At 43.4% G+C, this 26,760-nt stretch overlaps 2 protein-coding genes across 5 annotated transcripts in view; both read left to right on the top strand.

The window, feature by feature from the left end:
• The first annotated feature begins 854 nt into the window (after window positions 1-854).
• Window positions 855-17,255, top strand: TCP11L2 (t-complex 11 like 2). Of its 3 annotated transcripts, none has more exons than XM_076339179.1 (11): window positions 855-1,181; window positions 4,009-4,140; window positions 6,147-6,300; window positions 7,567-7,702; window positions 8,665-8,785; window positions 9,513-9,733; window positions 10,699-10,835; window positions 11,276-11,463; window positions 12,874-13,055; window positions 13,805-13,977; window positions 14,556-17,255. In XM_076339179.1, exons 3-11 carry the CDS (start codon window positions 6,165-6,167, stop codon window positions 14,798-14,800), a joined length of 1,539 nt encoding a protein of 512 aa, XP_076195294.1. In that variant the 5' UTR covers window positions 855-1,181; window positions 4,009-4,140; window positions 6,147-6,164; the 3' UTR covers window positions 14,801-17,255. The 3 variants fall into 3 exon arrangements, with proteins under 3 accessions (XP_076195294.1, XP_076195302.1, XP_076195310.1); XM_076339187.1 differs by having other exon boundaries at window positions 855-1,300; XM_076339195.1 differs by having other exon boundaries at window positions 856-1,181; window positions 7,570-7,702.
• A 6,211-nt stretch (window positions 17,256-23,466) lies between these two features.
• Window positions 23,467-26,760, top strand: part of POLR3B (RNA polymerase III subunit B) — an 84,742-nt gene continuing 81,448 nt past the window's right edge. For both annotated transcript variants that reach the window (XR_012995449.1, XM_076339158.1), the window contains exons 1-2: window positions 23,467-23,568; window positions 24,932-24,964. Coding sequence is in view for 1 of the 2 variants with exons in the window: in XM_076339158.1 (XP_076195273.1) it covers window positions 23,497-23,568; window positions 24,932-24,964 (105 nt within the window). In the remaining variant the exon portion in view is untranslated. The remainder of the gene's footprint in view (window positions 23,569-24,931; window positions 24,965-26,760) is intronic.

The following is a 26,760-nucleotide window of genomic DNA, read 5'->3' as shown; positions in this document are numbered from 1 at the left end:
GTCTCAAATCACCTCCCTGTCCTCCATGTGCCTTAGCATAGCTTCCAGGAGGATCTGTTCCATGATCTTCCCAGGCACAGAGGTGAGACTGACTGGCCTGTAGTTCCCCGAGTCTTCCTTTTTTCCCTTTTTCAAAATGGGGGTGATGTTTCCCCTTTTCCAGTCAGTGGGAATCAACAGATGACTGCCAGTGTTTTGCCCTCCATGCTTCCTGGTAGGTGAGGCAACGGTGGCACGTAGCTCCTGTGACAGGAAGAGATGATGACCCTGATGGGTACTGTTGGCCCAGTGGGTGCTTGAAGCTCGCCGGTGGATGAGGTCAATACAGAATTAAGCAAGCATTTATAATAATAGTGCTGTACTGCTTCATGCTGCATTCCTCAGTGGGCACTCAGCAAGCCTCCTAACACCACAGCCATGAACAAGGCAGGTGACTAAACTCAGCACAGTCCTGAGTGGCTCCCCTGAGGCTAAGATGGCGGGAGGTGGCAGTGGGGGGCCAAGATGGCGGGGGGGGAGGGGGCGCCTCACCACCACCCCCCATCGAGAGACTAAGGAAACCAGGGCAGGAAAGCTCGTGAGGGCCTATTTAAAGCTTCCTTGGCAGCGCTGAGAACAAAAACAGGCAAATACGCCCTGAGATGCTGCCTCTTCCCCTGACGAGAAGGGCCGCTTTGCCCCTCTCCCCGCCTCTGCGGGACTGGCGTGTTGCCCCATCCCCCCAGGCGGCCCCGGGGCGGGGCTAACGCGGAGACCCCGCCTCGCGCTGGGGAAGGGGCGGAGTCAGTCTGGATCGACGCGGCTCTTCCGTAAACACCACACAGCCCTTCTCCCCGGCCTTCCCCCCCTGGCAGGGCCCATTCAGCGCGGGGGAGTCCGCGGAAGCGTCTTCCCCCCCCGTCAGCTCATACTTTTCCCCGCTTAGTGCTCAGGTCCGGGCAGAATGAGGAGACAGAAACCGTTTCTGCGGGGATAGGCGCGGGTTGACCCAAGTCCCTCGGGCTAACTCGCCGTTGGCAGGCAGGAAAACGTTGCGCGCCCCCCCTGTCACCGGCAGAGATGGACGCGCCCAAGGAAGACACTAATAGTCCAGGCTGGGTCTATAAATCCGGGGGGGCTGTGTAAAGCCCCGGCGAGCGCCGCGCAGGAGGGCGAGCTGCTGCTGCTGCCGCCGGGCCGCGGTGAGTGACCGGGGCGAGCAGGGGCAGGGCTGCGGCCGAGCCGAGCCGTCCGACGGCGGTACCGTACCGCACGGCACACGCCTCGGTGTCCGAGCACGTACAAGGCGATGAACTGCGGGGTGAGTCCGGGTCAGAGCTGGCCCGGGAGCTGCTGCTTTCCCGTGCGGTGGGGGTGGCTGGGAGGTGGCGGGCTGGCGCTCCGCTCTGTTGCCTCGGTGGGGCTCCCGCTGCAGCAGGTGGGTTTCGCAGCCCCTACTCTGGGTCTGCAGCGCACCCCTTGTCCCGTGCCTCCCTGGCTGTCTCTGTCTCTTAATGCCCGCTGTCCGCCGGGACGATCCGTCCCGACGGGCGCAGCCGCGGGCGTTCCCCGCTGTAGCCTCGCTCCAGCAGCGCAGAGCAAGGGCACCCCGGCTCCCTCTCCGGGGGACGCGAGGCCGGGACACTTGGAGGCGGGTAGCCTCGTTCGCCTTCCCTGGGGCTGGCAGAGAGAGGGTTCCCCCTGCTATTCTTCTCCTCCCTTCCTCCCCCCGGGCCTGTCCTTAGAAACGCTGTTTGTTTTGGTCGGCGAGTGCCAAACTCCTGCCTCTGGTAACTGTTAAAAACATGGGGCCGGGGGAGGAGACAGGCAGCGAAACAGATGGAGGAAGAGGAGGAGCCGCCGGCGGTGGTGCCGCTCCCCCGCGCCCCGCTGAGGGGAGCCGGCGGGGGAGGGGGTCGGGAAGGGCGTCCCGGCCTCCCCTCAGAGGGCTTGCGGCCCATCGTCACGGGCCGGGGGGAGCGCGTTGCCGAAGCGTCTGAGGTGAGGGCAACTCCCGTGGCTGTCCCGCGCACAGACCTTGGGGGACACGTGCTCATCTCGCTCTTACATATTTTTAAGCCTTCATCAAGAGAAGCCTATGTGTAAAGGGAAGAGCTGCGGAGCTAGAAAGCTAAAAAGAGAGGAGTGTCGGCTATAAGCTGTGAGGAAATTCCGTAACTCTTAACAAAGGCTTTTTTCTGCTCCTGTGCCGTGGGTGCTGATAAAGGTGGAGTCAGTGAAAGGGAAACTCGAGCCCAAATGAGACTCAGTCGGTGCCAGCTTGAAGATCGTAAGGATGTAAGCCCAGTGGAATAAACGAAGTTCAGATATTATAGTGGTAAAACTGGACAGAGCACTTAGTGTCTGCATGGATGGAGGGACTTACTTGAACAAAGCAGGGCTGTGGAAAAACTTTTCTTGAAGATGGTATCTGAAGGGAAAAAAAACCCTTCTGAGCTGTCTTTTTTCCCCAGGTGCTTTGTAAAATAACTTTTAAAGGAAGCCTTCGGGAATAAAAAGCGTGTTTGTGTTCTCTAAAACTAATCCGATCTTGCAGTCTTGATCAGTTCTAAGTGAGTGATCGGGTCGGGTGATGTGGTGACTGTATAAGTGCAAGATGCCTTTAGGCATCTACAGTGTTACATTCATTGCATCTTTACTAGAAAGAATAATCCAAAACTGTCTAAATAGCAGCAGAAACCATGATAATTTAGTTCTTCCTTGTTAAATTAACTGGAAACTTGGGTTTTGTAAATCCAGAAGATATTTTTAGCTTGGTCTCCCATTTAGAGTTTATCCTTTAAAAACCTGCAAAATAGTACTGATTGAAAGAAAGCGAACAGTGTAATGAGGCCCACTGTGAAGGTGTCCAACCTAATATAAAAGTAAACATCGGGGTTTTTTTAAATGCAGGAAGAGTAAAGCAGGTTGTAACCACAGGCTGACCCTTTAATAAAATAGGTAGGATATTAAGCTGTGTATTAAAACAACAGCCTAATATGTAGTACCTAATGAACAACTCAAATAAGAAGATGGTATTGTCTATTCAAGAGGGTGAGTTACAAAGATTTTGGAAGGCTAAAGGGCTTTCTGAATATTTTTATTTGGGAATTATATTAATCTAAACTTAAAATTGCATGTGAACTTGGCCCTTAGTAATTTATGAGAAGGTCTATGCTGTCTACAAAAGGATAAGGAAAAGCAGCTCTTCCAGTGTATGCTATAAGGAAAGGACTAAGTAACTCAGTTGTGTATTGTTGTAACTAATTAGAAAAGCCTTTTTTTGGTTTGTACTTCCCTTTGATATGTTCAATGAATCTACTTTTCTCTAAGCTTTTTAGCTGTCGGGCAGCATATTTAAAAACTGTAGATGGCATATCCAGATTCTGCTTGTGTATTCATATATGTTTACTTTGATGTGCTTGCTGCTTTGTTTATCTTTTAAACTTAGAATTTAGCAATAATGTTCTGAATCTGCAGAATACACCCATTCTTCTTTACCATTCCATTTGAGGCATCCTACTAGGAAATATATTTACTGTGGCAGATTGCAGTGTTTTTGCAGTGTGTCATCTCCTGTTGCATTGTTGAAACTTATTTAAATTAAGCCTTCTGAAGCACTCTACTGGCAACTGTGTGCATGTATTGTAGGAACAGGTATGGTCTCGGTACATCAAAATATGTCATGGGTCTCTTTGAAATGTAAGTATTTGTTGTCAAAAGATTCTTTGCTAGGAGTAGTATGTAAAGACTTAATGTATATAGAATTTTAATTTCTACCTTAAAAATTTGGTCTTCTTGGGAATCAAGACTGGGGTGGAAAATGACAATGCTGGCTTGCCTCCGTGGCTGGTTTAGTACTTGCTGTTAGGAGCACCTTGCAAATCTAAATATTTATGAATTTGAATATTTATTGGAATTATCATACTGGCAGTTAAGAGGAAGTACTTGAAATGATGATGTATAAATTGTGTGAGAATTTTTGGTTTTTAATGGTCATTTAATTTCTTCCATGTCCTTAACACCTAGACTGAAGCAGTAGACACATCTTGAAGTGCTCATGCTAGGCAAGTGATTTTACAAGACCTTTTGGGCCAGTACACTGCTAACAACGTTAATTAATTATTTCGATGGACCACGTGCAACATTAACCTTTTGGAGGTTAGTTATTTATATATAAATAAAGGGGGTTTATACATGATTAAAGCCTGGAAATAGTGTTCCATTGTTTCTGGATCAGCATCAGTGGGAGAGTAATGCGAGCTTTGCAGGGTCTGCAGGGTTACTGTATTTAAGTGAGCAGTTCCACATCGAGAACCTGGAGTGCATTCTACAGGTAGGTTACTCATCACAACTAGTTTCTAGTCAGCGCTAGCTTTGAGATCTGTAACACAGATCTTAATCGAAGAAATAGTTTTAGTCTCTTGCATAACATTAACTAGTGACTCATTTCTAATTGTAACTTAGACAAATAAGTCAGAAATATCTCAGCCTTTTGGTTTTCTAGGTTCTCTTGCAACTCTGTCTTGTTTAGTCAATACTATTTTAAATATCTGCTTGTTTTCAGTTGCTTGTTAGAATTTGTAAAATTGCTGTTCTAATAAGAGTTACGATGTTACGGATCACAACTGATGCTGTAAGTCTTGAACCCATGACCTCTATATCCTGATCAAAAGTGTCTCTTACTGGCTTCTCCAGTAAGGTAATAAACTGTCAGCTGTGTTCTTGCTGATGTGATTAATTCTTTTCACAAAAAACAGCATAAAACATTACATAAATAAGGCACTCAAATGCATCTTTCCTCTTGGGGGAGGAGGAGTAAACACACACTTAACAAGTGTTAATCATCTCAATTAACAGGGGAGTACTCATCAGTTAATACCTCATCAAGTTATAAAGGCCTATTCAGGGTGAGCTGGTACCCAAAAAATCAAACACTCTAAGCTGTAACTAGGTGCCAGTGTAAAGAAATCTTCATTCTCACTCCCTTTTGTCTACCTCTTGACCCAACAATATGTTGAGTCACACAAGTACACACAGAGATCCTCCTTTTGCTGCCAAAAGTGGCTTTTCCCAAGTGCAATAGTTGCAAAGTGCGGTATTCTTTGCCTGCTGAAGTTGATGCAATTTAATCACAAATGAAGTCATCTTACTTAAATTTGCTGACCTAAAGCATTGTTGGCTATGTCTCTTCATAAAGTCTACTACAGAATGCTTCATGGCCGTAATCAAAGGTGGACAGCTACTTTTGGTATCTGGGCCAAATTCCTTTGGTAGTAATTATGGCTGACTTCCAGTTTCTCATTTTAATATGATTATGAACATATTTTTCACTTCCTGTCATACAACTATTAATAAACTCTATCGTACTATGCAGCTGTCCAAATTCTCTGCAGTTGCAGATTATCTGCCTGGGAGGTGGTTTCTTTATGTAGGCAGAAGCTCTACGAAGCATGACGCTTCTCAGTGTTATTTGTCATGTATGCTGAATGTAATGTTAGAGGCTTAGAGTTACCATTTGACTTAAAACAGAAAGCCATCTACCCTCACCCTTCGGAGTAGTATTTTCTTGGGTCTATGCCATTGTCGATCTGATTCTGAGCAAAGACCCACCTAAAGCAGTAGGCCAGATTTCTAGCTACACCATGTCAGAAATGTAGTATTCTGAATTATTTGCCTATTCTCCCCCAGCAACTACTATGTTTGCTTCAGAGTTGTTACACTCAGTGCACTCTGTTTGTGGAAGGAAGCTAATTGCTAAACAGCACTTGTTGGTGAAGTCAGGTGGGGGATGGTAAGATCATGAGATGCCTTTATGGATGTTGAGAACTTCCAAATTCTGACAACAAGCAACTTCAGGGGTTACTGTAGCTAGTCTTTCATTTTTTGAATATAACCAATTTACAGACTGTCCGTAACAACCATTAAGGTATGAAACAGCAGAAGGTACAAAACTTTCTTGCAGAACAGATGTAGTTTGTTAATAACTCTTATGATTCGGCATGTCAAGCCAGATCCTTCCTGTAACACCTTTTTAAGAAAGGCAACTACTTGTTCTTCATTCACGATACAATGATCAGTATCTGACTTCTGAGAATCAAACAGAAAATAGTAAGTGCTGGTTTTATGGAAGGTGTATTTGTCTTTCCGGGTCTTGTTTACTGTAGCAGCTAAAGTGAATCAGAATGCCTCTCAATGATGACCAGAACAGTGATTCAGATTCTTCACGCCTCTCTGAAAGCACAGCTTCTTCTAGCGACTCTGAATATTCAAGACAGAGCTTTAACAGTGATTCTTCAAGCAAACCCAGTTCCCCAGCGTGTAAGCCTATTTCAACCTTACCTGCATTGTGCATAGACAGATAAGGCTAATTTATCTCATTTCTCTTTGCTGTCATGGGTAGAACCTGGGATTCTGAGTCTCTGTTTAAGAGTATTAAGAGAAAGGCATGGCTTTCTGTCTGCTATGAAGCAGTGCATCTCCTTGTGTGTGGAACACCACCAACAGCTGTATCCGTGGGGGTCTCCCTGTGCACTCCTTCCCTTCAGAAAGTGTAAGAAAAGTGTGCCACCATGGACATCCTAATCTTGAGCTAATCTTGACATTGGTAGCAGTCTCCCACTCAACCAGATACATCTTTGTGCAAAGGGTGGGTTTCTTCTGTTTGTGCCATACACTTAAAAATTAAATCTGTAAGTTACAGATTTATAATATTACATCAAGTTACATGAAATTAATCTGGAGTTCACATTTTTTCTTTCATAAGTATTAGGATCAAACAGAAAACACACATTTGCACAAGGAAGGTATTTTGAGTAATGATAAATAAAACCTTCGTTAAGATGTGCTTCGTCTTCATGTCTGTAAGCTGTCTCAGACAACGCATACTTTTTAGTGTCTAGGTAAGTGAAGTCTTACATTAAAACAAGCTTGTTAGTGGAGCTGCAATTGGCAGTTGGCTCTTTGTCTCAGTCTTCAAAGGCTTAATACCAAATACTAAATTAAATGACAGAATTTGGGGGTTTAGAAACTTCGGGAATTTACTCTTCTTTCCAATGCAGAGTTTCTGTTACGTTGTTAATACTAACTTGTAAAAAGGGAGTGTAACTTATGCATCTGCTATGGAACGTAAGTGGGGGGTTCTCAAGTCAGTAACTTCAGGACCTTCCCTACAGGCAATAAAACCACAATATAGCCATTATGTGCTCAGAATTATAATAGACATCTGGTATCTGTTATTGCCCATGCTTTTGGTCTGGTGGATTTTATAGAACAGTCAATAGGAAATCTGTGGAATGCAAGATCCTGTTTTAAAGGAAAAAAGATATCTTAGTTAAGATGCAGAAATATGAAATTGCTCCTTAAAATGTTACGAGGCTTGTGTGGTATTACCCACACACACCCCTGATAAGCTGGGAGTTTCCTGAGTTAGTGTTTTAAGAAGATATAAAGACCTGGTAATCCTAGGTTGTTTCTTCTAGAGTACTAGAGTCCAATTAGCAAGCAGTAAAATTTCCAAATTTTTGTAGTTTCAATTGCACTTATCAACTATACATATTTGGCTTGAATTGATCCTATTTGTTCCAGCAGCAAGCCCTCCCAAGATTATTACATTTGATGAACTGATGGCAGCTGCAAGAAATTTGACAGACTTGACTCTAGCTCATGAAATTGCTGTCAATGCAAATTTTTGCATAAAACATGAAGACTTCCCACAGAACAGGTAAGAGCCTGAATTTTGCAAAAAGCATCACTGGGGTTGGGAAGAGAGGAGAAATGAAATAGAGCAGCAAATTAAAAAAAAAAAAACAAACAAAAACCCAAACCAAAATATCTTGGAAGGCTATAGATTTTTATCCTGCACCTCCAGGAGTCACTGTCAAAGCTATCTTGCTTGGAACAAGTGTTGCGGTCCAGCTGAGTTGATACACTGTCTTGGAGCACATTGCTCTGTCTTAAATGTCATGTGGAAGATAAAAGGCTAATGCAATATGAATGCCCATTGTGAAGATGAGTATCGGTTGGTTCTGCGCAGTTCCAAGCCCTGTGGAAAAGATGAGATGGTGGTCGTCTGTGCAGTTGTATGTAGTAGCTCATTGGTGCCATAGTGGTAAGAAGATAGAGCTCATCATGAACATAGCTCTAATACTAGCACCAGAAGAGATGCAAAAATACTTGGAGATCCAGAGGAAGTGAGAAATAACTTCCCTAATGTAGGTAGCTAAAATGTTCTTGCTTACAGACGTGTCTAACTTAAAAATGACCCTGGTCTTTACTTTGAGAACTTAAGTAAACAACAAACAGGTCTTTAATTGCACAAGTCCCTTAACTGTTAATTGGTTATATGACAGAATAGTTTTTGAGAAAGCTTAGTACATAACATACCAGGTTAGGAGAATGAATACAAATTCAGTAAGGAAAAAGGAAAGGTAATATCTCTTTACCTACGTCTGAATTGCCAGCACCACTTTATAAAATGCAGGTGTCTTAGGAAAGACTTGTCAAGTTGAGACCATGTTTTGGGAGCTGATGATCCACAGACCAAGATAGATATGGTTGCAGGGCACAATAGCTGGTGAGGTGGTGTGTGTTTCCCAACAAGTGATCAGGCTAATCTAAAACACTTTTACCAAGGATGAAAGCTAGTTGGGAGTCTTTTCCGTATCTAATTGACTTATTCCACAGCTTTGCAGGCACGGTGAAACAAATTGTACACAAGGCATTTTGGGATCACTTGGAATCAGAACTGAATGAAGATCCTCCAGAATATGAACATGCTATCAAGCTCTTTGAGGAAATTAAAGAGGTAATGTTCCTTCTCCCCTGCATCCCAATATTGTTTTGTCAGCTTAGGTCTCTTATTTCACTGAAGGGTCTGCTAACTCAGTCAAGCCAACACCTTCGAGTTCTTTCTTTTAAGATGAAACCGTGATTATTCAGAACTGCAAATAGGTGTCTACTTATAGTATATTTATATTAACCGTGAATATGGCCATGAATGCACAGCGGCATGTCCACTCAGCTTTCATTGCATGATGGTTAGTTGCAAGTCAGCTCTTCCCTCAAAGCTTCACATCTCTACTAGCCTCTTTCCAGCAACATACTGTGATCTTAGGGCATGAACAGGAGTATAAATGTGACTGCACCTGCCCGTGTAGAATTTATTGCTTATGATCATTGCACAAGGGACCATACAAACCTTCAATCTTGGCACAATACTAAGTTTTTCAAAATTTTAAGTTAGTAAATGTTTGTTTTACAGGGCAGCCTCCCAGTTTTTGAAAGAGTCTCATTGTTGACATGCTTTCTGGTTTACTGACTTTGAGCATTTTTGCAGAACTGTACTGTGATCCTTTTAACCGTCCTTTTTTCCTGCTACCTTAGATAATGTTCAGTCTTAACGTGTCTTGTTATAGCCAGTCAGCTAAATACACTTGACATTAATATTGAAATCTTACTTCAATGTGTTTACTAAGTGGTTTGGTTTTATTGATAAGATTTTCCTTTTTTTTTTTTTCCCCCCCCAACTTTAGATTCTTCTTTCCTTCCTCACTCCTGGAGCAAACAGGATTCAAAATCAAATTTGTGAAGTTCTAGATACAGATCTTATAAGACAGCAGGCAGAACATAATGCTGTTGATATTCATGGGCTAGCTAACTATATCATCAACACTATGGGAAAGTTATGTGCTCCAGTAAGAGACAACGATATAAAACAGTTAAAAGCAACTGACAATATCGTAGAATTACTGAGGTTGGTATTTGGGCGGTTTTCTTTTTTTTTAGAGGAAAAACCTCTTTTTCTGAAAAAGTACAGTGGAAGAAGGGGGTAAAGTCTTAAAAAGAAGTCTTAAATTGTGTCAGTTTACATAATACCTGTTTGCAAACTATAGGAAAACTTGATTTTTATACAGGAGCATTAAAGGGGAGGAGCTGTGACACACTGACCAGAATATTATGTGTATCTTACTTTTTAATGAAATAGATAGAATGCCTAGATCAAACACTACCAGCTCTGAATATCTAAGCTACTGAACAACAAAAAAAGCACTCTTGCAATAATCTGTGTTTCGGAGACTGCTTTTTCAGTCTTGTTCATCCTTACAAAATTTAAGCAGCACACTTGTACTGTTCCTTCTTGAACTGTTTATTGCATGCTTCTTCTAGGAGGCCAGATTTTGGATTTAAAATCTCTTTAGTAAAGATCTTATTACTTGAACTTGAGTAAAACACTTGCATAAAAGGGCAGAAACCAGTTTACTGCTCCTTAGGTACACTGAAATATTAAGAGTAAATGGTAGTTGTTGTTCTGCTGTTTTATTGCAACTTGGATCATATACAGGGACCAAAGCAACTGGGTCAGAAGGATTGTTTCTCTTGGTGCAATTAGAGTGACTAAAAAGTTAAAATCTGTTCATTCGGGCTGAAATGTACCGATTGATGCAGTTCTTGAAAACCCTTTTCTTTCTGTTACAGGGTTGTAGCATTTAGTGATGCTACATATTTTTCTTGTTCTCTGTAACTTACACCAAGCCTTATACACAATACTCCTTCAAGTATCCTGGAAGATAGGTGACGTATCTGTTACACTGAAATACCAACGAAGGAGTTTGATTTCAATTCTGGGAGAAGTAAAGTGCTAATGTAGGTGTACCTCACATGTGCTGGTTAAAATCAATAGACTATTGTAATTGTCAAATTTTAAACTCCTCCTTTCAGGCAAATATTCCGTGTTTTGGACCTGATGAAAGTGGATATGGCTAATTACACAATTCAAAACCTTAGGCCATATCTTCAGCGTAATTTGGTGGACTATGAAAGAACAAAATTCCAGGAAATTCTTGAAGAAACACCAAGTAGGTATCATGCTATATTTCACTTAAACATTTCCTTAAAAAACAGACTATTTAAAGACATGCTATAAAATCTATCAATTGCAGTTAATTTGGAGGAAAACTTCAATTTCTTGTCTGGATCTAACTAATGCAAAAATTCTTTGACAAGCAAGCTACCAATGGGCAATTGCTTAACTTGCTATGAAGTATGTTTATCTGTAATCTGGAGTGCTTGCAACAATTTGTTGCGTTTGTACAAGCTAGCTAGAATATTAATGGAAGATGATCAGTGGAAAAAAGTGAGGGGGAGAATTTACATGTGTAAAGACTCAGCTGTCCACTATGTTTGTTTAGTCTTCAGAAGTTCAATATTCTTGCTTATGTATACAATTCTCTTCCTCAAGCTAGTACTTACTTTGATGAAAGCATGCAGTAAATCTGTGCTGATTTGCAATGCTTAGGTGCCCTGGATCTCACAACAGAATGGATAAAGGAATCAGTAGAAGATGAACTGTCATCTGTTTCTGATGAGTCTTCATCATCCCCTGGTGCTGATAGTAGTTCTAAACGAATTATTAGTCCTACACTGGTGCTAAACAACAGCTACTTGAAACTGTTACAATGGGATTATTGCAAAACAATTCCAGAGGTAAGAAGTGTATTTCAGTGTCCAGATTTCTAGCTGTATGAAAACACTGGTGTAGTATAATAATCCTGCTATTGATGACAATAGGTGAAGTATTCTCTTGCACTTCTTAAATTTCTGAATAGTAAATTTGGAATTTGGAGAGTATATGCTAGTCTAGCTTCTGAAATACGAGATGGGCAAGTCAGCAACTAGAAGAGAACAATGTAGAGGTTGTTTTCCCTCTATCCAATCATAGCTCACCAGCTCCACCCTAAGAGCACTCTTGGCCATGGTCAAAGGCTGGGCCTTGTACTGACAGCACTTGGCTTTCTGTATCTTTGAGAGAACTGGCTAGCATCCTGTTTTCCTAACAGCAGTGGGAATTGGTGGGATCACTCTTGCTTTAGAACAGAATCAGTAAAAACTTGAAGCCCTCTAAGGTAGATATTCACCCTTTCTCAGTGCATATAAACTATTGCTTCAAGAATTAGTGTTTAGTCTTTCCCTCCAACTCCTGATTACTGATCTCTGCAGCTTTCCGTAAAGCCAATTTGAAATTGGCCATCAGCCAGGGCTAAAATTAGCATCTGCAGTGAGCGCCTTAGCTATACTTAGGGTGGCCTAGCAGAGAATTTTCTAAATACATGGGGATGCTCTTAGTGCTCTCGGTCAGTGGGCGGAAGGGAAACCACCTTATTCTTAACCTTCCTTCGAACAGTTTTGAGTAAGAGCTACACACAGGTATCCTCTGGTGGATCTAGTTTGTCATACTATGAAATTACTACCAAACAGTTGAATGTTAATGCCCCTGTGCTTCTCAGTGGAGGGATTTGGTTAGGATGAACTCTTTCTAACCTAAAATAAGTCACTCCAGCTACATCTTGCTGTGGGAATTACTTACATTCTTGGTATGATCAACTGGCTTTTTGCCTGTAGCATGTTATGCATCACTTGTAGAACCTGCTCTGGTGGTTGAACTGGTGGTTGTCATGCACAGTTGTTCATCGCTGTCCATCGTTAGAGTTACAGATTATGGCATTTTTCAAAGGACAGATGGATCCAGAAGACTGTTCTGTCTGTAACCTTGATCACTACAATGTCCTCTGGATCCCCTGAGCATTCCACGTCATGGGCTGAATTGTTGGTTGCAGATTTCTGTCCGCAGTGATGAGGAATAAGATGCCATGTCCTCAGTTATCCTCTGCACTGAAGGCATTACCTTTCTTCCTGCCACAGGCTTACTTCTGGTACTCGTACATAATGCCACTTTGTGCAGTACTGCATATTCAGGGTATTTCGGCTGCTGTCTCTTTGGACTTTGCATATTTGTGATTAAAAATATTAATGCTTCATGACTACATCCTGTATCTGTCCTTTTCCCTGCCTCTCTCCCTCTGTATTCCTAAATTAGTATTATTGTTTCAATTCTAGACTCTAATAACAGATGAAGTTCGTCTTCAGGAGTTGAGAGAAAAGCTCAATCAATTAAAAATCATAGCTTGTGTTTGTCTCATAACAAACAATATGGTGGGTGCAGCAATTGTAGATGTGCCTGATTTTGCTGACCAACTGAAAAGGATCTCTGTTCCCCTTCTTGAAGGCATGAACAAGAAGTAAGGCCTTGTTTTTATCACTCTTCATATTTTTTTAACAGGAAATACAGGTGGATCTGAAAACTCTTGGAAACAATTCAAATGTCATAGCCAGTGCTTGTTAATAATAGGAAGATACCAAATTTTAATCATCTATATCTATATTCCCTTTACAATATAAGTCCACTGTATGTTAGGCACATGTTCTCAAGGTTATATTTTAATGAAATCTTAATCTTGATGTTAGTCTACAGAATTTGGAGCCTAGTACTAAAGTTTATTCATACGCTCCTAATACTGGAGAGGCTGTGGCAATACATTCACTAAACTGTCTTGCCAGTTGCTTCAAACGTCTGGGTAGTTTAAGCTATTTAGCTGCCTATTTCTGCTGCCACTTGCACTACCAGCAAGTCTGATGTGATCTGAAAGTGTCTCATAAAATAGTTTTCCACTCTGCTTTTTCTCATGAAATGCTATGCATGTGGCCCAGGAAAACACCTAAGCATGAGGGCAAAATGAACTGGTGTCACTGCTGCACACTTGAAATGATTTTTCCTGTTTGAATCACAATTAGGTCCTTATTTTATCTTCCACATGGGGATTTGTCCTGTATCTGTGCATGTACATAAATCTGCAAAAGATAACTTTTCTAAATTCTCTCATTGCAGAGAGCAGGTTGAAAGTAAAAGGGAAAGGAGACAAGTGAGGTCACCTTACCTTTATGCTACAGAAACTGCAAAAGTTAATGCTTTTCTATTTCTTTCTTCCAGAACTTTTGATTTGAAGGAGGCTCTGAATGCTATTGGTGTCCAGGTTTGCAGCAAAGTGAACAGGTCTCTAACTGAAAGAGGTCTTCCCACTCTTAATGAAGAAATGCAGAGTAATTTAATGGGTCAAATCGCTCATATTGTTGAGGAGAATAATCCTGTCAGTTCCTTGATTGGTTAGTAAGATAATACATAATTGTCTTATTGTGTGTGCCTGTATATAAACTTACTCCCAGCAAGCTTAATCAGCTGTCTATTATTTTTTAAAAGCCCTTTCTTACTGCAGTAAAATACTGGGTCAACTAGGAGTAAGGAGATGTTGTTTACCTATAGATGGTGTTCTTGGTATGCTGCAGAGCATGGTAGTCGCAGCTAGAAATAACTTTAAAAGTGTCTGTACAAACAAGCCTAGACGTGCCAGTATTTTGGAGAAGAATTTAGAAAAACTAAATGCCTATTCAGTCTCCCTTCTGCCAGTTCTGGGTTTACACCTAGTGTTTTTTTTCTCTGAGTCTACTTCATATTAGGTGCTGTAACTTCTTGTAGCTGGTTTATGCTGTGTCCACCTTGCAGGAGCCAACTTTAAGAAATTTTCAGTATTGTTTCCCACTGCAGCACGGGCTTAGGAAAGAGTTGTTACCTACATTGTTGGATTTTTTTTTTTGCTGTGCTGATGTGCAGGGTGCTTACAGAGCGAGTATGGCTTCATCTTGGGTTTACATTTGTTCTGAGCACACTTCATATTCCATTTCAGACAAACGAATCCAGTTCTTCATGAGAAGCTTGCTTGCTCTTCCGAGTTTTCAGAAGTGTATGCCTACTATGCCAGGAGGCCTTTCTGTGATTCAGACAGAGATGGAGTTTGTTGGATCTCAGTATGCGAGCATTGTAAACTTTAATAAACAAGTGTATGGACCATTCTATGCAAACATACTTAGAAAACTACTTTTTCCTGAGGCACCAATGGGGAAAGCAGAAACAGAAACACCTATCAATTAAAAAATATGACCTATTTCTGTACCCCTTTTTTACCTTCCAGGACAGTGATCTGACTTCCCCACTAAGAACAGCCCACTCCAGTGACTATTAATGAGAGAGATCTTGTAAAATGTATGCAGATAGTTTCTGAAATTCACTGGAAAGAAATTAATTTCGAGGACATATGTATCTTAATAGACTAAATTTGTTTAATGGATTGTCACTTGTAATAGCTGGGGAATTACTAGTTTTCAAGGCAAGCATTTATTATGATTTGCAGTGGGAAAGAGCTGGCAAAGTACTTACTGTTTTGCCACCATTAAAACATAATGTTATTTTTCAACTTAAATATATTTACATATAGCAATGCAATTATGAAATGACAAAGCAATTGTAGATAAAATGTACTATGCTTACATTGTATTTTTGTAGAGCAACATCTAATAAAACAATTATATTTCTGAAAAGACTTTGAAGCAAAAAAGTATAGCAAAACTGCTTTTGTAACCAAAACGAGGTTCATACTAGGCCAAGTTCTGGTACTCCTGCAATTACTGGAACCAGAACTTAGCCTCTGTTATGTTAAGGAATGCCAGTATTGCAGGCTGTTTGGAGTATAGCAGTTACAGAAGAAGCATTCACCACTTACAGTTGAGAAGTTCTGAATGATTCCTACTCTAATTGAGATTAATGATAAACTCCTAAAGAAACATGATGTTGGTGGCAGGTGGAGTAAATTTCTGTATATAATGTTTATAAGCATTCTGTTTATCCAGTGGAGGTCATGCAGATCTTAAATCTAATCTCTAACGTGTGTGTACTGATCTTTGATCTTAATGGATGTTAAGTATTTTTAAGTTAGGTCTTTCTGACCTTTATTCCCAACAGCACTTGAGAGTGACCTTACAGAGTACCACAGAGCAACTTCCCCTTCTATATTCTGTTGGATGAGGGCATAAGCTTTTCAAAACACATTCTTGGGTCTGAAAGCAAGAAACCAAATGATTAGTCATTCTTGAAAATGTGATTAGATTCACTTTCACTGAGTCTGTGAGAAATACTGCAGTTTTCTTCAAATTCCTTTGGAATAAGCCCCAATACTTAGTTTCCATTTAAGGCATCAGGAATCTTGCATACAGAAAATGAATAGGCTTGAAATTGAGAAATGTGGAAGTAAACTTCTGTATGTTTACACAGGCTTTATTTTGCATATTTCAGATTACTGGGAATAGATACTGCTGGAATACATATATAGACATGTTCTGGTCTTTGAAATTGAATCATAATTTACTTGAAAGTGATCTTTTAATATATTACCATATAAAAAAAACTCCATGTGGTACAAGTTATATTGCTTGTTTTTAGTATTTTATATTACAATCTATTTTTTATGAAGAGACAATTGCCCGTAAAAGCTTAATGTGTCACACAAATTGTGTATGTACATTACTATGTCGATCATAAAGGTCTAAAAAACTGGGCATTATTAGCACTGTGGATTTGTAGTCCATTTTTACAGAATTGTGTACTTTTTTTTTAGTAAGGGAAAGGACTTCTAGTCAGTTGTTCCTCAGTGTCCAAGGACTTTGGCCACGGGTACATGACAAGAAAAACTTCTTTCAAAATGCCTTTTTGGAAAAGAAATTTCTCTAGTGCACTTCTGCTCTATTCCTTGTAAAAACATTGCACAAAATAAAGATGAATACATATTTTAAAGGGAACTGTTTCCTGAAGCCTGAAAAACCTGAGGGAAAGAAACTCTTGGAATATAGCAATTGTGCCACTAGGTAAAACAGGCTTGCTCAGATGAATATGACATTTTGATATGCAATTCAAAATCAAGAGAAGAATGCATTTCAAAAGCAATTATGGGGAATGAAATCTTAGTGATTTGCTACATCTTTAGAAATACCTGAACTATTTTGAGCTTCAGCCAAAAGAGGATTTTATGAACATTTGGAGATGATTTATAACATGATTATGAACTTTTTATCATACTTTATATGCATTCTATTGTAAAAATAATATCAAACGATAGATCTTTAATGTACTGGCGCAGCTGTCATACTAGTTTTTACCAGTAAATACTCAAAAAATGAGGATTCATTGGGGTTTTTTGGTGATTAAGGTGACTTGCAAAGGGCATTTTATAGCATGGCCTATGTTTTGAGTGATTGTTTAATGTATCTTAATTTTTATTTAATGTTTCAAACATGGACATTGCATCTGTTTAATGTCATGTGTTGCATGCTGTTTACACTACCGTGGCTGAAATGCACTTGCCTCTACTCTGAAGTTGTCCTTGTGAAACAAGATGCCATTCTGTAGCAGCTTGCTTTGTTGAAATACAAATATTTGAGGCTTTGTATGCATTAAATTTTGTTTGTGATACCACTGGTGGTGAAAAGTCATTTATGCAAACTTTCTTAAATGTAATGCATTGTTAAATGCTGAAGATAAATGACTGCGCTAATAATACGTTGTGACTCTTCTTTTTCTGTAACTTCTCAGTTGCAGCTGGAGTGTAGAGAAGTGACTTTAATTGAGCTGCACAAATAACAGTCAAAACAGCCACTTGCTGTTTGGAGCCATCTGACTCCTTGGAAAAAGGTTGTATTGAGTTTGTGTGGCAAGGTTTTGGTAGTGGAGGGGCTATAGGGGTGGCTTCTGGAAAAGCTGCTAGAAGCTTCCCCCATGTTTGATAGAGCCAATGTCAGCTGGCTCCAAGACGGACCCACTGCTGGCCAAGGCCGAGCCAATCAGCGATGGTGGTAGCGCCTCTATATTTAAGAAGGGGGGGGAAAACTGCTGTGCAACAGCAGCCAGAAGAGAGGAGGGAGAATATGTGAGAGAAACAACTCTGCAGACACCAAGGTCAGTGAAGAAGGAGGGGGAGGAGGTGCTCCAGGCACCAGAGCGGAGATTCCCCTGCAGCCTGTGGTGATGACCATGGTGAGGCAGGCTGTCCCCCCTGCAGGGCATGGAGGTCCATGGTGGAGCAGATATGCACCTGCAGCCCATGGAGGACCCCATGCTGGAGCAGGTGGATGTGCCCAAAGGAGGCTGTGACCTTGTGGGAAGCCCATGCCAGAGCAGGCTCCTGGCAGGACCTGTGGCCCCATGGAGAGAGGAGCCCATACTGGAGCAGATTTGTTGGCAGGACTTGTAACCCCATGGGGGACCCACGCTGGAGCAGTCTGTTCCCAAAGGACTTCATCCTGTGGAAAGGACCCACGCTGGAGCAGTTTGTGAAGAACTGTAGCCCACAGGAAGGACTCATGTTGGAGAAGTTCATGGAGAACTGTCTCCCGTGGGAGGGACCCCGCGCCGGAGCAGGGGAAGAGTGTGAGGAGTTCTCCCCCTGAGGAGGAAGGAGCAGCAGAGACACGTGATGAACTGACCGCAACCCCCATTCCCTGTCCCCCTGCGCCCCTGCTGGGGGAGGAGGTAGAGAATTCGGGAGTAAAGCTGAGCCCGGGAAGAAGGGAGGGGTGGGTGTCTTAGTTTTTATTTCTCATTACCCTACTCTGATTTGACTGGCAGTAAATTAAATTTATTTCCCCAAGTTGAGTTTGTTTTGCCCGTGACGGTAATTGGCGAGTGATCTCCCTGTCCTGTCGTGGTTTAACCTCAGTCGGCAACTGAGCACCACGCAGCCGCTCGCTCACTCCCCCCCCCCGGTGGGATGGGGGAGAGAATTGGAAGAGCACAAGTGAGAAAAACTAGCTGCTTGTGCACCTCCAGCCTTCTCAGTCGGTAGAGCATGGGAAACTAAAAAGTCCTTGGCTAGTGTAAGCATTACCTAGCAACAACTAAAACATCGGTGCGTTATCAACTTTGTTCTCATCCTAAATCCAAAACACAGCACTGTACCAGCTACTAGGAAGGAAATTAACTCTATCCCTGCCGAAACTAGGACACTGTCCTTATCTTGACCCACGAGCCTTTCATTATATTTTCTCTCCCCTGTCCAGCTGAGGAGGGGGAGGGATAGAGCAGCTTGGTGGGCACCTAGCGTCCAGCCAGGGTCAACCCACCACAAAGGTAATTTGTATACCTGATCATAGCTCCGCTCCTGGGACTGACTAAATAGATAGGAGTCTCCGGACTGGAAGATGTTGGGGGGGAGGGCTGTGCCAGATCTCCAGAGTGGTGAGTGGCAATAAAGACAGAAGAGTAAGTAGTTGTTTGCTGTCTTTTTGGCTACAAGAACAAGGAGCATCAAAGAAAGGTGGTCAGCTTTAAACAACTGAACTGTTTTATTCACAACAATGTCTAGATAAGCTGTAGAACACCTTGCCCAGAATCTGGCACTGTTAAAAGTTTTTTGGTTGCAGGAGAATTGGACAACATGTAGCTAATGGACATTCTTTTTTCTTTCTATGATTTTTAATTAAAGGTGACTGATGGCTCCATATTGCTCCCCTTTTAGTAGCATTATGCAGAATAACTGCAGAATTCAACCAGTCTTGAAGTGCTAGCTGTACTGCATGTGCCTGGGTCAAACGTGCTGAGAAAATGCTGAAAACATGATGTTTCCTGAACTTCTATTATTTATAAAATCATAGAATCATTAAGGTTGGAAAAGACCTCTAAGATCATCGAGTCCAACCGTCAACCCAACACCACCATGCCCACTAAACCATGTCCCTAAGCGCCTCATCTACACGTCTTTTAAATACCTCCAGGGATGGGGACTCAACCACTTCCCTGGGCAGCCTGTTCCAATGTTTAACCACTCTTTCAGTAAAGAAATGACTGCCACTCAGTCATGTCTGGATTTTGATCTTTTGTAATCCCTGATTTTTATTTTAATCCCTCTCTGAACAATTTACAATAGCCCCAAGGCAAAGTTACACTAAAGAATTCCTGAAAAGCACATAGTACTGAATTTTTAAATCTGTAAAATCAGAAAAATTTGATTCTAGTAAACTCCTTTTTTTCTTTTTTTCTTTTTTTTTTTTTTGTGTTATGCAGTAGGAACAAACATTTTGGAGCAAACTTATGGCTGAAAGCTTGTGCTGTCTGATAGAGCTTAGGTTTCCTGTAAGTGATAATTAAAAAAAAAGGGCAAAGAACTTAACCAACTTAACCATGGGTGCTTGGTTTAGAAAGCTAAGAAGGAACTCTTAATCCTCTAACTTCCACTTTTAATTTATTATAGTTTTCTATTGTGGAAATAACCATGACTATAGACAGATAGGAGCAGCCTTACGCTCACAAGCCCTGGTCTTCATGGGAGACTTCAACCACCCCGATATCTGTTGGAGGGGCAACATGGCAGGGCATAAGCAATCCAAGAGGTTCCTGGAATGCATCGATGGTAACTTCCTTCTCCAAGTGGTAGAGGAGCCAATGAGGAGAGGTGCTGTGCTGGACCTTGTTCTCACCAACCAGGAGGGGCTGGTGGGGAATGTGAAGCTCAAGGGCAGCCTGGGCTGCAGTGACCATGAAATGGTAGAGTTCAAGATCCTTAGGGCACCAAGGAGGGCAAACAGCAAGCTCACTACCCTGGACCTCAGGAGAGCAGACTTTGGCCTCTTCAGGGATCTGCTTGGTAGAGTGCCATGGGACAAAGCCCTGGAGGGAAGAGGGGCCCAAGAAGGCTGGTTAATATTCAAGGATCACCTCCAAGCTCAGGAGCGATGCATCTCAACAAAGAGGAAGTCAGGCAAAAATGCCAGGAGGCCTGCCTGGATGAACAAGGAGCTCCTGGACAAACTCCAACACAAAAAGGAAGCTTATAGAGGGTGGAAGCAAGGACAGGTAGCCTGGGAGGAATACAGAGAAATTGTCCGAGCAGCCAGGGATCAGGTTAGGAAAGCTAAAGCCCTGATAGAATGAAATCTGGCCAGGGACATCAAGGGCAACAAGAAAAGATTCTATAGGTACATCGGGGATAAAAGGAAGATGAGGGAAAATCTGGGCCCTCTACGGAACGAAATGGGAGACGTGGTTATGAGGGACACAGAGAAGACGGAGGTACTCAATGACTTTTTTGCCTCGGTCTTCACTGGCAAGTGCTCGAGCCTCACTGCCCAAGCTGCAGAAGGCAAAGGCGGGGACTGGGAGAATGAAGAGCCGCCCACTGTGGGAGAACATCAGGTTCGAGACCATCTAAGGAACCTGAAGGTGCACAAGTCCATGGGACCCGATGACATCCATCTGCATGTCCTGAAGGAACTGGTGGATGAAGTTGCTAAGCCACTACCCATCATATTTGAGAAGTCGTGGCAGTCTGGTGAAGCTCCCACTGACTGGAAAAGGGGAAACATCACCCCCATTTTGAAAAAGGGAAAAAAGGAAGACTCGGGGAACTACAGGCCAGTCAGTCTCACCTCTGTGCCTGGGAAGATCATGGAACAGATCCTCCTGGAAGCTATGCTAAGGCACATGGAGGACAGGGAGGTGATTTGAGACAGCCAGCATGGCTTCATCAAGGGCAAGTCCTGCCTGACTAACCTAGTGGCCTTCTGTGATGGAGTGACCACATCAGTGGACACGGGAAGGGCTACAGATGTCGTCTATCTGGACCTCTGTAAGGCCTTTGACACGGTCCCCCACAACATCCTTCTCTCTGAACTGGAGAGGTATGGATGTGATGGGTGGACTGTCCACTGGGTGAGGAATTGGTTAGATGGTCGCATCTAGAGGGTAGTGGTCAACGGCTCAATGTCCAGATGGAGACTGGTGACGAGTGGTGTCCCGCAGGGGTCTGTATTGGGACCGGTACTGTTTAATATCTTCATCAATGACACAGACAGCGGGATCGAGTGCACCCTCAGTGAGTTTGCAGATGACACCAAGCTGAGTGGTGCGGTCAACATGCCTGAGGGACAGGATGCCATCCAGAGGGACCTGGACAAGCTCCAGAAGTGGGCCCATGTGAACCTCCTGAGGTTCAACAAGGCCAAGTGCAAGGTCCTGCGCCTGGGTCGGGGCAACCCCCGGTATCAATACAGGCTGGGGGATGAAGGGATTGAGAGCAGCCCTGCCAAGAAGGACTTGGGGGTACTGGTGGATGAAAAGCTGGACATGAGCCAGCAATGTGTGCTCACAGCCCAGAAGGCCAATCATATCCTGGGCTGCATCAAAAGAAGCGTGGCCAGCAGGTCGAGGGAGGGGATTCTGCCCCTCTGCTCTGCTCTGCTGAGACCCCACCTGGAGGACTGCGTCCAGCTCTGGAGCCCTCAGCATAAGAAAGACACGGACCTGTTGGAGCGGGTCCAGAGGAGGGCCACAAAAATGATCAAGGGGATGGAACACCTCTCCTGTGAAGAAAGGCTGAGAGAGTTGGGGTTGTTCAGCCTAGAGAAGAGAAGGCTTCGGGGAGACCTTCTTGCAGCCTATCAGTACTTAAAGGGGGCTTATAAAAAAGATGGTGGCAAACTTTTTAGCAGGGCCCATTGCGACAGGACAAGGGGGAATGGCTTTAAACTAAAAGGGGGTAGATTTAGACTAGATAGAAGGAAGAAATTTTTTACGCTGAGGGTGGTGAAGCACTGGCACAGGTTGCCCAGAGAGGTGGTGGCTGCCCCATCCCTGGAAACATTCAAGGTCAGGTTGGACGGGGCTCTGAGCAACCTGATCGAGTTGAAGATGTCCCTGCCCATGGCAGGGGGGGTTGGACTAGATGACCTTTAGAGGTCCCTTCCAACCCAAACTATTCTATGATTCTACGATTTCCGACAGACTAACTGTGGCTAACAGACCAGGTTGCAGGGTAATGGGTCATTGGACTGAAACAGTTGCTTGGTGAGCACGTAGTTAGTTAGATGGAGCGCTGTCTAGGATGTTGTAGGATTGTCGTGTATTAAACTCTCCAGGCTGACTGTCCAATTTCGGCAGGAAACTGAATGGAAGTGGTCTAAAATGTTGCTACTCTCATGTTTAACCTAGGCGTTCATGTCCAGGACGCGTGGAGCCCAGACCAAACTCAGTGAAGTTTATTCATGCAGAATCTGAGTCAGAGCAGATGCGTGTGTAAGTACAGTTTTCACACTCTGCTTTTAAAACGTACTTAGCAATTATTATATGTGAACTGGCAAAAACTTACCGCTACAGGAATTTGCAAAGATCACTAACGTTTCTTGTTTAATCTTAAGCTGGGGAGGATGAGTAGTCCCCTATTTGACTGGGACTTTGGTGTTCCTATAGCACCGACACTTGCAAAGAAAAAAGAAGTCAATTTGTAGGTGATCCAGCTGCAGCATTCAACACCAAGACCGGAAAAGGACAGTAATAATGCTGAAAGCTTATGCTCCACGTTGCTTTGCATGCTAAAAAATGTAAAAAATCGGTTTCTACCCGAACTGCTCTGTGCCGGCCTCTGTCGCCGCCGCCTGCCTGCTCCCGGGCCTTCAGCCGCCGGCGCTGGAGGGCGGTGAGGCGGACGGCGGGGCCGGGTTATTGCGGCAGGGGTGGTTACCAGCTCAAGGATTCAGGGGGGGAACCCCCAAACGCTGAAAGGTATTAAAGTCCCCTGCGAGGAGCCAGGGCATTAGGAGGGGGTGGTCTGGAGAGCCCTGGCCGCCCTTAGCAAAGCGCCCGGCCTTCGCCTCCTTTTCGTGTGCGTGTCTCCGCGCTCACTCCCACCAGGGCTCCGTGGGCCCGGAACCTTCGGGCGCCGCGCCGGTGCGGCGGGAGGACGCGTTTAGCTGCTACACCGCGGGTCCCTCGCCGTCAGCCTCCGCTGTGGCTTCTCTGCCGGGCTGGTGATGGAGGCGCTGGCCACGGAGCTGGGGGCCCTGACTCCGGAGCAAGCGGCGGCTCCTGTGAATACGGTGGAGGTTAGCGGCGGCCTGGGGCGGGCGGCAGCGGGGACCGACCGGCCGGCCGGCCGCTGGGGAAGGGGCGACAGGCGTCGGGCCCTCCCGGAGGGGGGCTGGGGTGGGGTGAGGTGGAAGGCGACCGCCTCTCTGCGCGCATGCGCAGAGTTCCCCACCTGCCTGTGCCGGTGGGCGGCGGCGGGGGTCTACAGCGCATGCGCGGCGCCTGTCGGCGAGGGGGGTCTCTGCCCCGCCCCGCGCCGCCCGCGGGCTGTTCCTCGTGAGCCGTTCCTCGTGAGCCTGAGCTCGGCCTCCTGAGGTGCGGTCTCCATCCCCTGTGTTTGCCCGGCCTGTATCCTGCAAACGCGAGCAAAGAGGTTTCTGCCCTCAGCGGCGGTTCCTGTGAAGTTTGCTGATTGCCTCGCGTGGGGAGAGGGAGGAGGTGAAGGCCGTGTTTCAGGTCTCTTTGGCTGGACTGGGCTTTTTGCATAGAAGGAGCGCGTCAGAAATGGAGCCCAAGAGCCTCGTGCTGTGTTTTGCCATGAATTCCTCTAACGTGCTCCTGCACCGTGAGGCACAACATTACACCACAGCTACAGCATTGCTGTGTACTTCTAAATGCTGAATGTCAAACTAAAATTATGGGGTGCTGATGCTCTGTGAATATTATAGTATACGCTCTTCCAGAGCTAAGTGATGCAGCCTCATTCTATGCTGTCTGGTCCTCCTCACTTTTGCCCTCCACCTGCATCTCTCATCCCAAATCTGGGGTGGACTCCCCATGCCATGGGGGCAGAAGGTGGGGCTGATGTAAGGTGATGTTCCCTGTGATCATCGAAGAATAGAAATGGGGAAAAGTTTGTAGGAACCTTGATATACTTACACTTGCCAGTACTTTAGATAGTTTTGCTAAATCTTTGTAGGAGTTAGGGTGCTGGTAGGTTTTACAGAGACTCATGTCTGCAGGTGCTGCTCCCAGGACTGAGATTCTTGCATGTACTTTGTAAAGTAAAAGTTGTAGCAAGTCTTCTCTTGCTAGGAATATAATTTATAGTGTTACCAGGACAAAAAAAAAGTTAGTTGTTCTTGAATGAGGACATGGTAGTAGAGAATTTTCTAAGAAATATATATTCTCACCTAAGTTGCTTTTAGAAAAGACAGTGTCCCGTTGCATCTTGAGTAAAATATTGCATAGTACATACGGCTTACTAAGATGATCCAAGTCATCTCCCTCATCTAGGTTGGCTTTGGACAGTCTTTTTTTTCTAAATGGATCTGATTTTAAATAATGTTACTGTTTAAAAATAATAAAAAAACAAACAAAAAAGCTCAGTCATCTTAGATGTCTCAAACTTAGATATTTCAAACTGTTTTTTGTTTTCAGGAAAAATGGAGACTTCTTCCAGCCTTTCTAAAGGTTAGTGCTATGCACTCATTTCATGGCATGAATACTTCATCTCCTTTCTAACTTTACATTCCCCTCTTCTAGCTTTTGCTGTTTCCCGGAATACCTGTACTCGCCTTCTGTGTGGATTTTGCAGTTATATTTTTTTTTGGTTCCATGCAATTATGGCTAAATTTGTTACATAGATTGGTTTCTTGATTAATTTACGGATTAATTTGTGGAGGCATCCTTTCAGAGGTTTGCATTTTTTTATGGCTATTCTCAATGAACAATGTATATGTGTAATGTTTCCAGATTATTTTACTGTTTTACTGGCACTTGAAGACCCTATTCATGGTCTTAATATAAGACTGTGGTGTTAGGTTTGTAGTTGTGTTTGTCATAGGAAGCATGTAACCACAGATGGGGATTCCGCAAAGGCTTGAATATATGTGTATCTTCCCTCATGAAGTCAGAGCTTGGCTGAACTTAAAGATTACTAGTGCCTTAATTTCAGTGCTACTCATATAATCTGGTATTAGTTGAAGGCACAGTTCTATATAAAATGCCACTGGATGTAATAACAGGACTAACAAACAGTTGGAAGTGGGGAAGGAGAAAGGCAGTAATGAAAATTGAATCATAAAGATGGCAGGTAAAGTCTGTGATGCGCATAGGTACCTTCAGGGAACTGCAGCCACCTCTGCACTCATCATCAGTCTTCGGAAATGTTGCTCGCTTCAGCAAGGTTCTTTTCAGCCTCACTTTGCTAATTCCTTTCCTTCCCAGTTTCAATACCTGCACTTCTCTTTTTATTGCACCCTTGAGTGTTTGATCCTGGCAGGAAAACAAAGTTCAAAAGTCAGTTACAGGTTGTGCATGTTTTCACTGTGGTGCAGGGCTGTGAAGATGCTTCAGGGCCTAATGAATCCTGTTTCTGTGTCTCTCCTAGCAACCACATGAACTTTCATCACGAGCTTGAGCTAGTGATGTTGTCAGAATTCTTGAGACTGTGAAAGAGGGAGGGCTGCTGATTGTGAGGTGCAATTTACTGTGTGCTTTATGCCAAGTGTATCCATCCCACATTATTTCCAGCCAGTGAGCCCTTTACTCTAGGGCTGCTGATGGTGGTCTGGCCTTTCTGTTGCACGTTGGTTTATTTATGCCAGCAGTGATACAGTTATACAAAGCTGATGTTGTGCACTACAGTTTCTATAGTGGAGTTGTCTTTCAATAAAGCTGTTGGTATCGCCTCATAAAAAAATGGAAAGAACTACCAGCCTGATTTCTAGACACTGATAAATCCATAATGTTTTCTTGCCTATATCATATGATGTGCAATGTTTTTGTAAATTAGGGAAACTCTTATCTAAAGAATTTTGCTCTGGAGTCATTCCTCCTTTGTCTTAACCCATGGAGGCTTTGCTGAGCAGCTGGATTTGTCATTCTAAGCTTCCCATTTCTTTCTAATAATTTCAGAACGAACTGTTGCCTGTCATGCGAATTATGTAAATGCATCTGTTTTCTGTATTAAGTCTTGTAATGTGTCAGTTGTCATTGGATGTTTCAGAGCTTAAAGCACTCTGTGAGCATGTAAGCAAGTGTCTCAACATCAGCTAGCACTCTTTTCAAGGCTGGGGTTTGCACTGCTGTTAGGATAGTTACACTTTTTATTTCTGCAAATGCCAATCTATTAACAAGATGAATGCTTCTCTTAGTATTCCTTCAAGCCAAAATCTTTCTTTTTTTCTTTAATTCTAGATCCTTTTACTTAGTATAATCCCCCTTCTTTTGATTGCTCTAAACACCTTAAACTTAAATCCTTGAAA

Source organism: Aptenodytes patagonicus, chromosome 1, assembly GCF_965638725.1.
Source record: "Aptenodytes patagonicus chromosome 1, bAptPat1.pri.cur, whole genome shotgun sequence".
NCBI lineage: Eukaryota > Metazoa > Chordata > Aves > Sphenisciformes > Spheniscidae > Aptenodytes > Aptenodytes patagonicus.
Note: the sequence above shows the minus strand (reverse complement) of the source record. Positions and strands in the feature narration are given on the sequence as shown.